This window comes from Artemia sp. Qi Xiang Cuo, chromosome 1 (assembly GCF_049724085.1).
Source record: "Artemia sp. Qi Xiang Cuo chromosome 1, ASM4972408v1, whole genome shotgun sequence".
In the NCBI taxonomy this organism is placed as follows: domain Eukaryota; kingdom Metazoa; phylum Arthropoda; class Branchiopoda; order Anostraca; family Artemiidae; genus Artemia; species Artemia sp. Qi Xiang Cuo.
The window spans coordinates 101,713,402-101,727,593 of record NC_142794.1 but is presented as its reverse complement, the minus strand read 5'-3'; the positions used below and the strand labels follow the sequence as shown (position 1 = coordinate 101,727,593).

Here is a 14,192-nt window from a genome sequence, read left to right as displayed (position 1 = left end):
TTGATGTTAAATTTAATTAAGGTTAAACCTTAAATTAAGCTTAAAATGTAAGATACATTAAAACTTAAGAGAATCGGAAAAATAAATCAAACTGTTTTCCAATTTTGTGTTGGGGGAAGGCGGTAGCTCACCTAAGCTACATGGTTCCTGTTTCTTTTAATTTTTTAAGCTACTTTTTACTTGCATTTGCATTTTTTTCATCTCATGTTTTGTTAGCGTTATCTATTTAGTCGTTTCTTGTTGGTTTTTGTTGCTGTTCCTCTATTTTGTCTTTGTTATTTAGTGTTGTTATGCATCAGTGTTAATTATTTAATTACTTAATTAAACAAGTGTTAATTAGTTAGTACTCAGTAGTTATTTATTTAACTGCTTCTTGTCGATACTTATTTCTTTAGTGTTTGTGTTTATTATCATTTTGAGTGTTGCTTTTATTAGTTTTTTGTTCAGTTTCGTACTCCATCTTTTCGGCGATCTGCTCACCTTTGGTTTTATAACAGATTAAATCTGGATATGCTCTGTCGTTTACCAATAAATTTTTCACACAATCAAATAGGCTATGTGTGGGACTTTGTACGACTCACCGTTGCTATTCCTAGTCGATACGTAAGCACTTTTCGTGAAACGCGAAATTATCCTACAAGTAAAATGATCCTATCCTGAATTTTGGGTTTTTACTATAATTTACAAACAAAGGTTAGAAATTGGACTAATAAAATTTTATTTTCTGAATTATAGCTCGTTCAGAAAGAAGCGTTAAAAATATTTGATAGCGTTTTTTACCAGATGAATTTGGGAAAAAGGAAAAAATTGTTAAAAAAAATGGTAAAAAATTGGTGAAAAAATTGGTAAAAACACCCCTCAAGCAGAAAAATTTTTGCATGCAAGATTTCATTTTATCAACTATATAAACACAAAACGCATAAAAGTATAAAGTAAATAATTTTGCATTAGAAACACTTTGTGAAGATGATTATGATTTTTTCTAGAAGAAGCATTCAAAATCTCTAATTGTGTTATATATATATATATATATATATATATATATATATATATATATATATATATATATATATATATATATATATATATATATATATAATAAAATTGATATAGGGCACAATACGAGGGGATGACCACTTTCTGAAATGACGTACACCGGGTGGTCCAACATCGTCATTCTTGTACTTTCTAAAGCTACTAAAATAAAATGTAATTAAAGTGTTATTTGGTGAAAGATATTTAAAAAAATGTTTCCCTTTTCACCGAGTGACGCTCGGGACCCTGGTATTATTTTCATAGGTTACGGGGAATTTTTTGCTCCCATGTTTAGTTTGCAATCGGATGGCGGAAAAAAGCCTATAATTTTCTCATATTTTCATTTGATCTTTTTTTGTTGAAAAAGATGACTGTATTTTTACCTTTTTATAATAGTTTTAAGGGCTAACGGGACTAACTTGCTTATTTTAGGGCGAAGCTGGAGAAATTTAAGGAACAAGATTACCAGAAACTAAAGATGCATTGTGAAAGAAGTGGAATTTTGTTCACGGACCCTTTATTCCCGGTTAATACAGCTAGTCTAGTTTTCACACGGCCGAGACCCCCTGGCCGAATTGAATGGAAAAGACCTACTGTATGTTAAAGTTTCGTTGCCTATTTTTTATATGAAGTGGTTTTGGGAAAAACACGATTTTTTTTTGTCTGTGTTTGGGGGGTTAGATTGAAAATGTTTGCAATATTTTGAAATTTATTATTTACTTTCGCATATGAACTTTAGCTTGGACAAATGTGGGAATTTTTTATTTGATTTGATAATTCGGGTAAATTGAATGAAAAATGCCAGCTATGTGTTGACATTTTGATATTCTTTTTTTTTATACAAACAACATTTGATATGTTTTTTTTCCTTTTTTTAATCAGGCGGAATTAAATGGAAGACGCCTACTCTATGTTTATATTTCGTTATTTCCTTTCTATAATAACTTTGGCTCGGACAGATATATATATATATATATATATATATATATATATATATATATATATATATATATATATATATATATATATATATATATATATATATATATATATATATATATATATATGTATATATATATATATATATATATATATATATATATATATATATATATATATATATATATATATATATATATATATATATATATATATATATATATATATTATATATATATATATATATATATATATATTTTTTTCCAAGTAGAACCTACCATTAGGGCTCATCAGAAGAAATATCACCTGCCTTAATGGGTTTCGAGGCTTTACTTTATTTACCCGGCACAGTGGAGCCTCTACCATAAGATCTATATGGTATTCCTATGTCAGGTAAAACTTTGTGAAATACATACATACTAGTCAAGCTATTAAAAATTACATACAAAAAGTGTTTCATTGTCTCCTTAATAAAATCCCAGAGGTCACTGAGCAGAGACTATTCTGGAACAAATGAAGACTGGTCCAGATGTGTCTTTTATTGGTATCCAGACCCAATTACAGATTTAAATATCCTTAAGCTTGTTTGATAACAGTCTACAAATTCAAAATTCCAAAAAAGAAAAGCGAAAGAGAAATTATATTAAAATATCACTCAGTATTTCTTTACAATTTTTCGTATATTTAATTAAAAGTTCATGATTCATAAAACTAAATTTTTTGAATTGCCAACTAATTTTTTTGGCAGAAAAATCTCTTGAGATCAGTTTTTCGCTCAGCTTTTTACATCTATTTTTGCAATCTGTGTAATTACTGCATATTTTTGCATACCTAAATAATTGGGAATAATAAGCTGAATAAGTAATATTTGAATGTATATTACTTTCAAGGAATGGAAAATTAATAACTTCAAAATTAAAATCATCCGTTTTATTATATATTTTAAAAACTAATTTATTATTATCTGAAGTATTAATATTTAAATCTAAGAAATAGTCAGAGTGCCCCATCCCATAGCTAGGCTCCAGAATTAACTTTTGTGGATAAATATTTTTTTGAAATCTCAATAAACTCTGCACAATTTATTGCTAAGAGATCATCCAGATATCTTTTATTATTTGAAAGGTTATATTTTACATTGCTTGGGCTTTTTTTATTTATCATATATTCTCATATTTATCTCGAATTTATTCTTTTTTTTGTCATTTTTTTTAGTCCTAAAAACATTTGTAAAAGTCTTAAAAGTCACAAAAGAGATAACAGTTTACTCTCTCCGGTGAACTTCCTGCTTCTTATTTTGTTTATACTTCCCATCCTATTCAAAGACGTCTTGCCTGTCATTGTCATCTCTCTCTCTTCATATCTAATATCTGAAATTTATTTTGGCATTCTTTTGTCATTTGTGCTAGTCTTGAAATCTTGCAGTAAACATTACTTGGTAGAATGAGGTACATTATCAAATAACTTATACTTGTGAAACTGGTACCGAAAGAGAACGCAAGTTGTATCGAGCTTAGACGTATCCAAACTCGATTTGTAATTCTTGAAAGTTTGCGTCTGTCAACACTTACACCCGGTATTGGATTTTTAAAATTAATTACATCTTTTTGCCAAATTTTATTTTCTATTGAATAAAACATAATGGTTTACAAAATACTCCCATCCCTTGGTGGTTCAATTTCACTTATTTTATTTTTCACTGCTAATATTAACGGTTTATCGCTACTGTGACAGTAGAGGTAATATACTGTAGCGAAAAGTCCTAAACTTTCCATTGAAGATTTTTGATACACATCTAAAACCACTCAGTCTTCATGACCCTGCCTTCGCGCAGGCTCAATGACAATTTTCAACGCAGGCTCAAAACCCAATTAGCAACTGAAACTATGGCTCTGATGGTTTGTGAAACTTCCCAAATTGCGCGCTATGAAATGTGTGTCATGTTTGGAGAAACATTTGGCTACTGTATATTACCTCTTCTGTGGCTACTGCATATCAATTTTGTACTAAAAACCAACGCTATTACTGCTGCTGAAAACTTCTTTCAGTCCCAACCCGCCAGAGGCCAACACAGCTACGCACGCTCCTCCTTCCAGGTCTGCTCTATTGTTAATTGTTCACTCTCAAGTGAATTACCTACTTCTTTTTGGCCTTGTTTATATGTCCCATCCTATTCGAGGACGTCTTGCCTTTTGTTGTCATCTATCATTCTTAATATCTATTTTTCGCAATTTTGCCTACCACGGTGAAGAAAAGTAATCATTTAAGGTTGCCAAATACAGCAGATCGCAAATCAATTACATGCTTACTGTTTTCTGTTGTTTGTGGGCATATTCCCTTTTATGGATAAATGTAATTTTTTGGAACAATAGGGTAGTCTTAGGTTCTTATCTGTAAAAATTCATGACAGGCCTCAGATTGGAAAGCTCTCCTCCTACCAGATTGGGAAGCTCTTACGTCTCCCCTTAGAAATGTTATCTCTAATGAGGATTACTCCCCCTTCTAATGAAACCGTGTCTAGATTATCATGCTGCAAGAATGTTTCATGCCTAGGAGTTCTTACTTAGTCTCCACTGTACTAAGTGGACCAAGAAGAGCAAGAAAGAAATCTTTCTTGTGGTATGCTTTTAAGAAAGGTTTCTGAAGCCATGTCAAAAATTTTTTCCAGTTCATTCCAGTTCATTGTTTTGTCCACCCACCCCCCACCTTTTTAGTCATTAGTTATTTTTATTATTGCTGAGTAACAGAAAGAACTTGTTTTTGGCAGTTTCAGCTACAACTTATGACCCTGCCGTGAAATATTATGATAAATATAAGTGCACACAGATGGCGGGATGAGAATGTGGAGTTGTTTGTCCTTGAATTTATCATGGGGGCTGTCGAAACCATAAAATTTTATTTTAAAACAGTTATTTTTTTCAATTATATTGTGGAAATTTGTTCATTGTCCCCAGCAAGGGTAAATCCAGGATTTTGTTCGAGGGTGAGTGGTATTTTTGGTCGTGGGGGTTGGGTTGCAAAAAACTTGAAAAGTCGCATCAAAATTTGTTTGTATGTATTTTTGTTACATTTCTACGAGTTCGATAAACATTTTTTTTGGGGGGGGGGGGTTCAAATGCCGTTACCTCCCCTGGATAAGGTCTTGGTCCCCAGTTTATTTTTACTGCTAATTAGCAGTTACTGGTTTTTTTTTGTTAAACAGGCTAGAAATATTTATATCAATGAATAAATGACATTTTTGTTTCTTGCAGGAATTGTCCAGGAACCCAAATTTGGTTGTAGAAGGTAGAAGCGCGTTGGACGTGCACCCAGGTATGCATGGAAACTGCTCATTTGTGGCTGCCTGTAGAATGTCCCGGCGTCATACAAGGGAATATTCCACTTTCGCTTTTGGAAGTTTGGAGCATGGATTGAAGTGGTTATCGACGATTTGCTACCGAGTTCAAACGGAGAACTTATTTATGCACGTTCCGAAAGTCGGAATCAATTCTGGTAAGTTTATAGCAACGGGAAAATGAGATATTACTTTCCTATAATTATGTGGTAAAAAGAAGGGTGCTTTAATTTCATTTGTTTACGACTGCGGCGTGTTTTCTTAAGCCAATCACTTCATATATCAGAAAGAAAAGCTAAATAGCTGTATATTACGTCCAAATGGACCTTGAAGTAGAAGAAATGTCGTTTTAAAATTACGTTTTTTTATTGGATCTTTAACTTTTGGCTTAGCTTGTCTTTCGTCATTGTGAAAGACATATCGCCGAACCTTTGTTTGTTTTGACTGTTCCCCTCCTCAACGCCTCGCTCTTTATGCTAAAGTTTGATTTTCTCACAACTCTATTTTTTTAAAAAAAAAAAAAAATGTAGAGTAAAGAGCGAGGCGTTGAGGAGGGGACAGCCCCCTTCATATACGGAATAATTTCTGTTCGTTTTAAGTTTTAACGTCGTTCCTTACTTTCAGTTAAAAAAACTTGTTTTTTTTATTTAATTATGATTATTTATTTATTTATTTATTATTTATTTATATTATTTATTTATTATTTAATTATTTATTTAATTATTGAATAAATAAAGGTCCTGAGTAAAATAAGTTTGAAATTTTCATATCTATGACATGTAGGAAGTACAAAAACAAAAAGATGCATGTCCAGAAAATAAGCATAAGAAAACTTTTCTACTTTAGGGGTGACGCCAAAAGTGTCGTGTTTAGTGCTATATCAAGCTAACTAATGTGAGAAATGATTAAAATCAAGTAGATATATAATCCAAATATTTCAAATAAGCCAATAAATATAACACTATAATTTCTGATATCCCCCAAGCCCAAGCTTTCACTCTAGAGACGCGGCACCTAAAGTGCCATTTAAAACTTGCTGATGGTGCCATTTATATGAAGGACGTAGACATGATCAATGTATTTTATATGAGCAAATAAAAATCTATCGAATATAGTCCGGTAGCCTGCGAGCCCCACTCCTGTGTAAGTGCACAAAAAGTGCCGTTTTTTTTTCCCTAATAAAAAGCATATGGCCAAATTTATAAACATAACCTATATATTTACGAATATCATACGAAGGAGCCACCCAGCATCTCTCGGTTATGGTAAACCACAAGCACTAAAAAAAAAGGAGACAGATCAATGCGACCCATGTAAAAAAAAGTCATTTCCCTTATTGTTTAAGGTGGGGGACTGTAATTTCCCTTTAGTAGGTTTTGACTGTTGATTCCCATGGTATACTTTTCATTTTTCATCTGACGCAATTTACGAGGGATGACATGCTTGTCATTCAACAGGCTCTTTAGCCAAATTTAAATAAATATGGCACTTTTTTTTTTTTTTTTAAAGCCCCTTTCAAACTTACTTGATCCTTGAGAACTTTTAAACAAGCTACAATTCTTACCCTCTCCCTCGATTAAGAAAGATGTCAAAGAACATAGAATATAAACCTAAAAAATTTGTTTCTGTATTTTTAGTAACCTCTTCGACGAGGAACTTTTTAGAATATTTAAAATATTAGGCTTTCGTTTTGAACCTGTTAAACCATTTAAGATAGGCCTATAGGATATTCTCCCTCCCCTGACAATGAGAAATGTCCATGAATATAGAACGAAAATTTAAATAATTTGTTTCTGTGTATTTTCGTACTTTTTTCGACGACGAAAATTTTAGAGAGCTTATAATTTTAGGTATTATATATTCAATATTTTTATTGTCTTTATTTCCTTTTCAGGTTTCACCTGCCCTTAAGTCTATTTGCTGCTTATTTCCTATGATTAGAGTTATAGAAGGCTTCAATTAAACACAATCACAGGAAATAGCATAGACTACTTAGAACTACTAAATTTTACCGGACATAATCACCAGATACAATAGCATTGACTACTGGAACTACCAAAATTCACTGCAAAATCTTCAAAATTGGCTTCACAAAAACAAGAATCAGCTCCACCTACTTTTTGTAGACCGTTTTTAGTAAATCTTTGGAAAATTATATGCGTATGAACTTATTGGCTCCACGGGCAAAGTGCTTTTACTGCTAAAAAGGGTCGTGTTTGTTCCGTCATCTTTCAATCTATCATGCAATCATAAGTGTCTTATATGGATGATCCTTTTTTAGAAGTTAAAATGACCAGAAAATGGACAAGCACTGTTTTTTTTTTATCAACTTTGAACTTATATTCCTAATTCGCTGGAACTAGGGAACCCCAGCACACAATAGCTAATTAAAAATAAAAATACCTATTCCCCCAACGAAGGCCAAATTTTTCTTCTAAGCAGCTTAGAACAACTTACCCAAGCAAGTTCCTGGACCAAGGGGGCCATAGTGTATAAAAAACGATTCAGCGGCAAGGGTCATCTAGAAATGCGCCAGAAGTCTTAGTTTTTACTAGTTTGAAACTTATTATTAAAATCCTTTGTTACGAAGATTATTTTGAAACTTTGAAAATTTATTACACCTTTAGAGTCCTCTATTTTATCATTCTTACTTAAGGACAGGGATTACAAGCTTTTGGATAAAAATAACACACCTTCGAAACTAGTAATTATATCAAAGAAAAACAAAACTGAATCTACATTTTGAAATAAATCAAACAATTAAAGTTTACACATATGAAATTTTTCTTGCAAATTCCTTGATTTCATTCAGCATTCCATATTACTTGTATAGTTTAATATTAAGGCTTTCGACTAAGTGATGTCAGTTCATGGAAATTAGGAGAGTTAGAGGGTGTATGTGTAAATATGTATTTTTAAAATACATTTTTAGTGCCCCTAAACAAATGAGGAGATATTTTAAGACGAGAGTTCTATTGTTTACAGTTTACTCACGTGTGTTTGCTACCTCATAGTTTTAGCAAGTGCTATTGCTTACTTATGCAAGTTTATATCGGGATGAGGCAAGGCTAAACAAATTTAAGTGTGAACAGAAGTAAAGCAAAAATAAATTTCCTATTGACCTACAGATACAAGCTCAAGTACATAAAAAATTACGCTTGAACCATTCAGACTAGGACTTAAATATCTTACCACTCTTAGCAGCAGTAGAGGTTGAGATTTAAACTTATCTTATACAAAAACGTATTTGCGAAACATGTCATATGTTTCACCTTCTGATAGGTAAAAGTACGGATGATCCACGTTATATTACTACAGTAAATCGCAGTTCGACGCGCTCGGTGGTTTACCTCTTAGTAAACCACTGGGACAGGACACTTAGGTTGAGCAAGACAGTTCAACTCTGATAACTCAAAAGATGCTATGAAAGCCACCTAAATAATACACCCCCTCCCTGTAATTGATACTTTCAATTATAGGGTAGACAGTCTACCATTGACGAGCATATTTAACCTTGCTTAAATCAGACTCATGCATGAATTCGCAACTTTAATCTTCTGCTTTACAAAACATGGATTTAAGTTCCTCCTCCTAAAATAAATCCGATTTACCGATTGTCCTTTTCTTTCCATCCAATTTTTTTCTCAAGCTATTCACAAGTTTCTCAACTTTTCTAAGACACTATACTCTCTTTCTTCACTCAAACAAACAGTGAAAATCCAACGTTTTTTTATACAAAAATTATTTTGCCATATCTGACTTTTTCTTTGAAATGTTCCATTTATAAAACAAGATTACTTATCAATAATATTTAAAAAAAATGTCTCTAACCTGCACAATACAAGGCGTGCAACATGCCGCCTTTTGAATTCACCATAGTTGACTTGTTAATTCTGAATTCGATCTACAGTCACTTTCCTTTTCATTGTCAATGTTTGTTAGGTTGTTACATTACTATTGTTATTATTCCGACCTCTTCTTCAGAAAGACTAAAAAATTTTTCAAGTTATGTATAGTTGCCATAATTTATTTTGTTTAACCATTTCTTACTGCATACCATTTCTTCCTGCGGTTCGTTTCATTTTATTTTGTTCACAATTTTGTTAATAAACCATTATAACCGGGTATCTGTCTCTGGCTTAATATACTTATTAAACGTATTTAATATATGCAATGCTTTACCCTGATTTGGTATGTTTTACCAATGATTTGGGTCAGTCTTCTTACAGATAACAACATAACCATTTTAATTTTTCAGTGCGCTGATGCTCTTGGGAAATGCCATGAGATACTATGTGTAAGACCAAAATGTACGCAAAAGTTTATTACAAAAGGTGCTATATTTCTAAAGGGATGGGGGGGGAGGAGGAGACATGGCTCTGATCCAAAGAACAATAACAATCGATAAACGATACGACAATAAATAACTTGTAGGTGAATCGTAAGAATCTGGAGATTTTAGGGGCCCTGTGAGGCTCCTTAAAGTTTGCCTATGTGCTAGAGTTAAACTTATAAACAAATTGAGAGGCTAAAAATCCAAGATGGACCGTAGCAGATACATCAGGCACTTGAAGTGGCAGCGATATATTGACGCTTAGTCTAAAAGACTAAGCGTCAAGATCACCATTTTAATTTTGATCACCATGATTTTAATTTTGATCACCTATAACAAGATCACCATTTTAATTTTTCAGTTCAATGATCCTATTAGGAAATAACCATAAAATACTATTTATAAGACCAACCCCGTGCTAAAAAATTTATTAAAAAATGGCATTACATTTCTAAAAGGAAGGGGGGGGGACAAGGCAGAAGTCTACAGACACATAAAAATCGACAAATTATACGGTAAGAAATAACTTGTAAGATAAACTGTAGAAATCTGGAGATATCAGGGGCTCTGTGAGGCTCCTTAAACTTTACCTATGTCCCAGAGTTCAACTTATTGACGCTTAGTCTAAAAGAGGGCTTAAACTACTAATATTTATCTAAAAGCAACACTTCGAAATACAAATACAATTATTTTACTAATATTATGTATAAACATGGATTTTCACAATTCGACTAAAATTACGATATAGAATGTGTTTTTACCCATAGATTATTTAGAATGGACAATCAACTAATTTTGGCATCAATTTACCGAAATAAGATGTCCCTTCGAACATTTTAGCCAAGATTGGTAAAAAAAAATACCTTGACAGATTGGTAAACACAAAGACTCAAAATGGTGACAAAATAACATTGACCAACCCTAAATAATTCATTTTTTCCGGGGGCAGAATTATTTATCTTCATCTTACAGTTATTTTTTGGGTTTCAGTGGTTTTTTTTTTTTTTTTTATTCATGAAAAATTAAAATAAAAATAATTTATAATTTTTTATTCTGTATTGTTGTTTTCGTTTCTTCTTTTTTTTGGTTTTTTGGTTTTTAAAAATAATTTGATTTCTAAATATTCATATTTAAATATTAAATATTTTTAAATTTTTTATTCCAGCTGAAAAATAAATTAATGTACCTTTAAGATGCATTTCTTCCGGTTTAATTGCTAGCAATATTTTGCTAGCATCCTAACACGTCTTCAATTCCATACGCATTTGAAGTAAACTCTACATATATTCAGTATTTTTCCGAATTACTTCTGTTAATAATATTTGCCCAAGTACCGAAAAATAATAAACAGGTAGGAATACTTCATTTTGTTAGAAGACTTTGATGCCAAAACCGGTACAAATAGGGATAGATGGCATCCTAGCTTACGCATAGGGGAGGAAACAAGCAATGGTAATACACTGATACGATTTTGTCGGTATTTTGTAAAATTTTTGGTCAATCACATGACCCATAAGTTAGCGTGATATTCACATAATAGTAACAAGGCTAAGCAAACAAACTATTAGTGTTAATTAGTCATTAATTAATTTTTGTAAATCGAAATATTGGTTTTCGGTCATAACCAGGGCGTCCTCAAGTAGGGATGGAGGTCATAAGAAGAATTTAAAACAATTTAGAAATTCGTTGGAGGATGTAAAGAGTGAAAACGAAATCAAACCAAGGTGGAAAAGGTGCGTGCGTGCCTGTTTTACGTCAGGGGACTTGATGCTACGACGAATATTGGTAGTAATAGTAAAGTAGTGCACTATACCTTAGCAGTGTAATGTAGGCTGCAAGTACAGACATAAAACTAAAAACATAATATCATGTTTTAGCCGGGGCTGGATCTAGGGGATGGGCTAGAGGGTCTTAGGCGTTTACCACCCCCGGCGATTACCCCACGGAAAAAAACCCTCATTAAAATACCCCCGCTGGCAATACCCCTCGGAAAATCCCCCCCCCCCCGCGGAAAATGTGGCTTTTCAAATTTTATTTCAGTTTTATTGTTTTTAATTTCCGTTGGGGGAAGGATTTTCGGTACTTGTGTATTATGCACCACTCACTCAAGTTTACGCTGTGTAAAACTCGTGAACAAACTGGTTTTTTCGTCAGTTTTTTTTTTCAGCTTAGCGTGAGACAAGACATACGGGAAATATATAATTTGGGCTATATATTTGCACATTAGGGGGGCGGGGGGTAAATTATTTGGAAAGTGTGAAGTCAGAAAATAATTCTTTCTAGGTGTATGGCCACTAAAAATGACAAAAGAATAGCGAGGTCTCTGGAAATGTTGTTAGCTAAACAAAAAAAGTAAAAATAAAATCCCAGTACACCTCTCTATCTATCTATCTAATATGCAGAATAATTGTACCAAACACATTTTGCATGCAGACCCGCTATACCCCCCCCCTCCCTAATGTGCAAATCTATAGCCCAAATTTATTTCTAAGGCAACGAAAAACTAGTGAAAAAAACAGTGTGTTCTCGAATTTTACACAGCGTAAACTTGAGTGAGTGGTGCATGATACACAAGTATCAAAATTCATTCCCACTACTACTACTAAAAACTCACCGCAGCACCAAGCCGCCTGAGGCCAACACAGCTACGCACGATCCTCCTCCACCCCAATCTATTCAAAGCCTCCCTTTTTACACCCGTCCACATAGTTCCCATTTCCTTTAAATCTTACTTTATGACGTCCTCTCACCCCAGACGGGGAGGACCTGCGTTCCGTAAAGAACAACCTTCGGCAATCTGTCATCCGTCATCCGCAAAACGTGCCCTAACCACCTCAACCTTTCTTTCATTATAGCCCTAGAGAGCGGTATCGAACCACATTTTTTCGTATAGCCTATTGTTTGAAATACAGTCAGTCAGCCGGGTACCCAGAACAATCCTTAAGTAATTTCTCTGGAAAACATTTAGCAAATCTTCATCCGCTTTTCGCAGCGTCCATGCTTCAGAGCCATAATTGACCACTGTCATCACTGTATCTTCTTATATTCTAATCTTGGTTTGCAGACTTATCTTCCTATTCTTCCAGACTTTTTTTAACTGTGAAAAAACACTCTGAGCCTTGGCTATTCTATTTTTAACATCTTCACTGCTCCCACCATCTTTACTAATAATACTACCAAGGTAAGTGAAGCTGCCCACCTGATCATTCTTTTCATTACCCAACGTCACCTTTTCATCTTCACTTATTCCTAGCCTTAGTGAATTAGTCTTCCTAACAGTAATTTTCAAACCAATTCTAACACCCTGAACTCGCAAATCCTTTAAAACTTCATTCATTTTGCTTACACTTCCATCTAGGATGCTTAAATCACCAGCATAATCCAAGTCTAGGAGACCTTTTCCTCCCCATTTGATTCCGTGGTCTCCCATTGCCTTTCCTGTGTTCCTTAAAACAAAGTCCATCTAAATAATCCATATAAAGGGGGATAGAACACAACCCTGCTTAACTCCTGATTTAATACAAAACCAGCTGCTAACCTCATTTCCTACCTTAACCGCAGTAGTGTTAGTCTCGTACATAGCACTAATCACCTTAATGTATTTGTCTGGTATACCACACAAGGATAAAATCTTTACTAAGGCTCTTCTATAAACAGAATCGAACGCATGCTCGTAATCTATAAAACTGAGGACCAAAGGTGTTTGAAAACTCAGGCACTTCTCAATTATTGGCCTAAGAGTGAAAATTTGGTCGACACATCCTGTACTTTTTCAAAAACCGCACTGCTCCAGTCTGATCTTGAACGACTGTTATATAATATTACTAAAATCATAAAATAAAAGATTCTCCAGAACCAATACTGGCACAAAGGACGTCGAACTGTTTCAGTTGCAGGGTATTTTTTACATGGGGATAAGGAACAAGCCTGTTGCCCAAACCACCGTGGCAGAGATAGATCCCTAAGCCCCGTATTGTCAAGCAGACAGTCAATCCACTCTGCTACAACAGGAACACAAAAAAAAAGATTTATATAACTTGCTGGGTATATAAGGCAAAAAAGGATTATTGATCTAGATGCAGTATTATAAAACACAAGCTTTTCCGTGTTAGATACAGAGATAAATTGCATGGTTCAGTCATTTGTCAATTTCCTAGATGACTTATTTCAATATTGTAAACTTAGCGTATTCGCAGGAATTCCTCTTCCGTGTTAGGTTACATAGTTGTATAAATGACAGGTTAGAGTATGGCAGTTCCTGTCTTATATTCACGTGCCTATTTCCTAGTGACAATCAGTGTTTCCATTCTAGGGATTTCCACCCTGTAATGGGTATTTTGTGGTCTTTTTGGGGCCATTTTTTTATTTAGAGACTTGGGTATTTTTACAAGTCTACTTAATATTAATATAAAATTCTCTTCCGACTCGAAAAAAATAAAACGAAAGTAGTTTTAAGTCCCGTTTTTAAAGAAAGCTAGTAGTCTGGACGCCTCATAAAGGGAGTTAAGGATCTTTTGGACAGTCGATTCGGAATGCTCTGTGTTGGATAGA

General features: G+C 33.5%; 1 protein-coding gene across 1 annotated transcript; it reads left to right on the top strand.

Moving 5' to 3' along the window:
- The first annotated feature begins 1,448 nt into the window (after nucleotides 1-1,448).
- On the top strand, nucleotides 1,449-7,463 carry LOC148957019 (calpain-5-like). Its single transcript, XM_089088201.1, has 3 exons — nucleotides 1,449-1,630; nucleotides 5,226-5,466; nucleotides 7,203-7,463. The coding sequence occupies exons 1-3, from the start codon at nucleotides 1,514-1,516 to the stop codon at nucleotides 7,217-7,219; spliced, it is 375 nt and encodes a 124-aa protein (XP_088944327.1). The 5' UTR covers nucleotides 1,449-1,513; the 3' UTR covers nucleotides 7,220-7,463.
- Nucleotides 7,464-14,192: the final 6,729 nt, after the last annotated feature.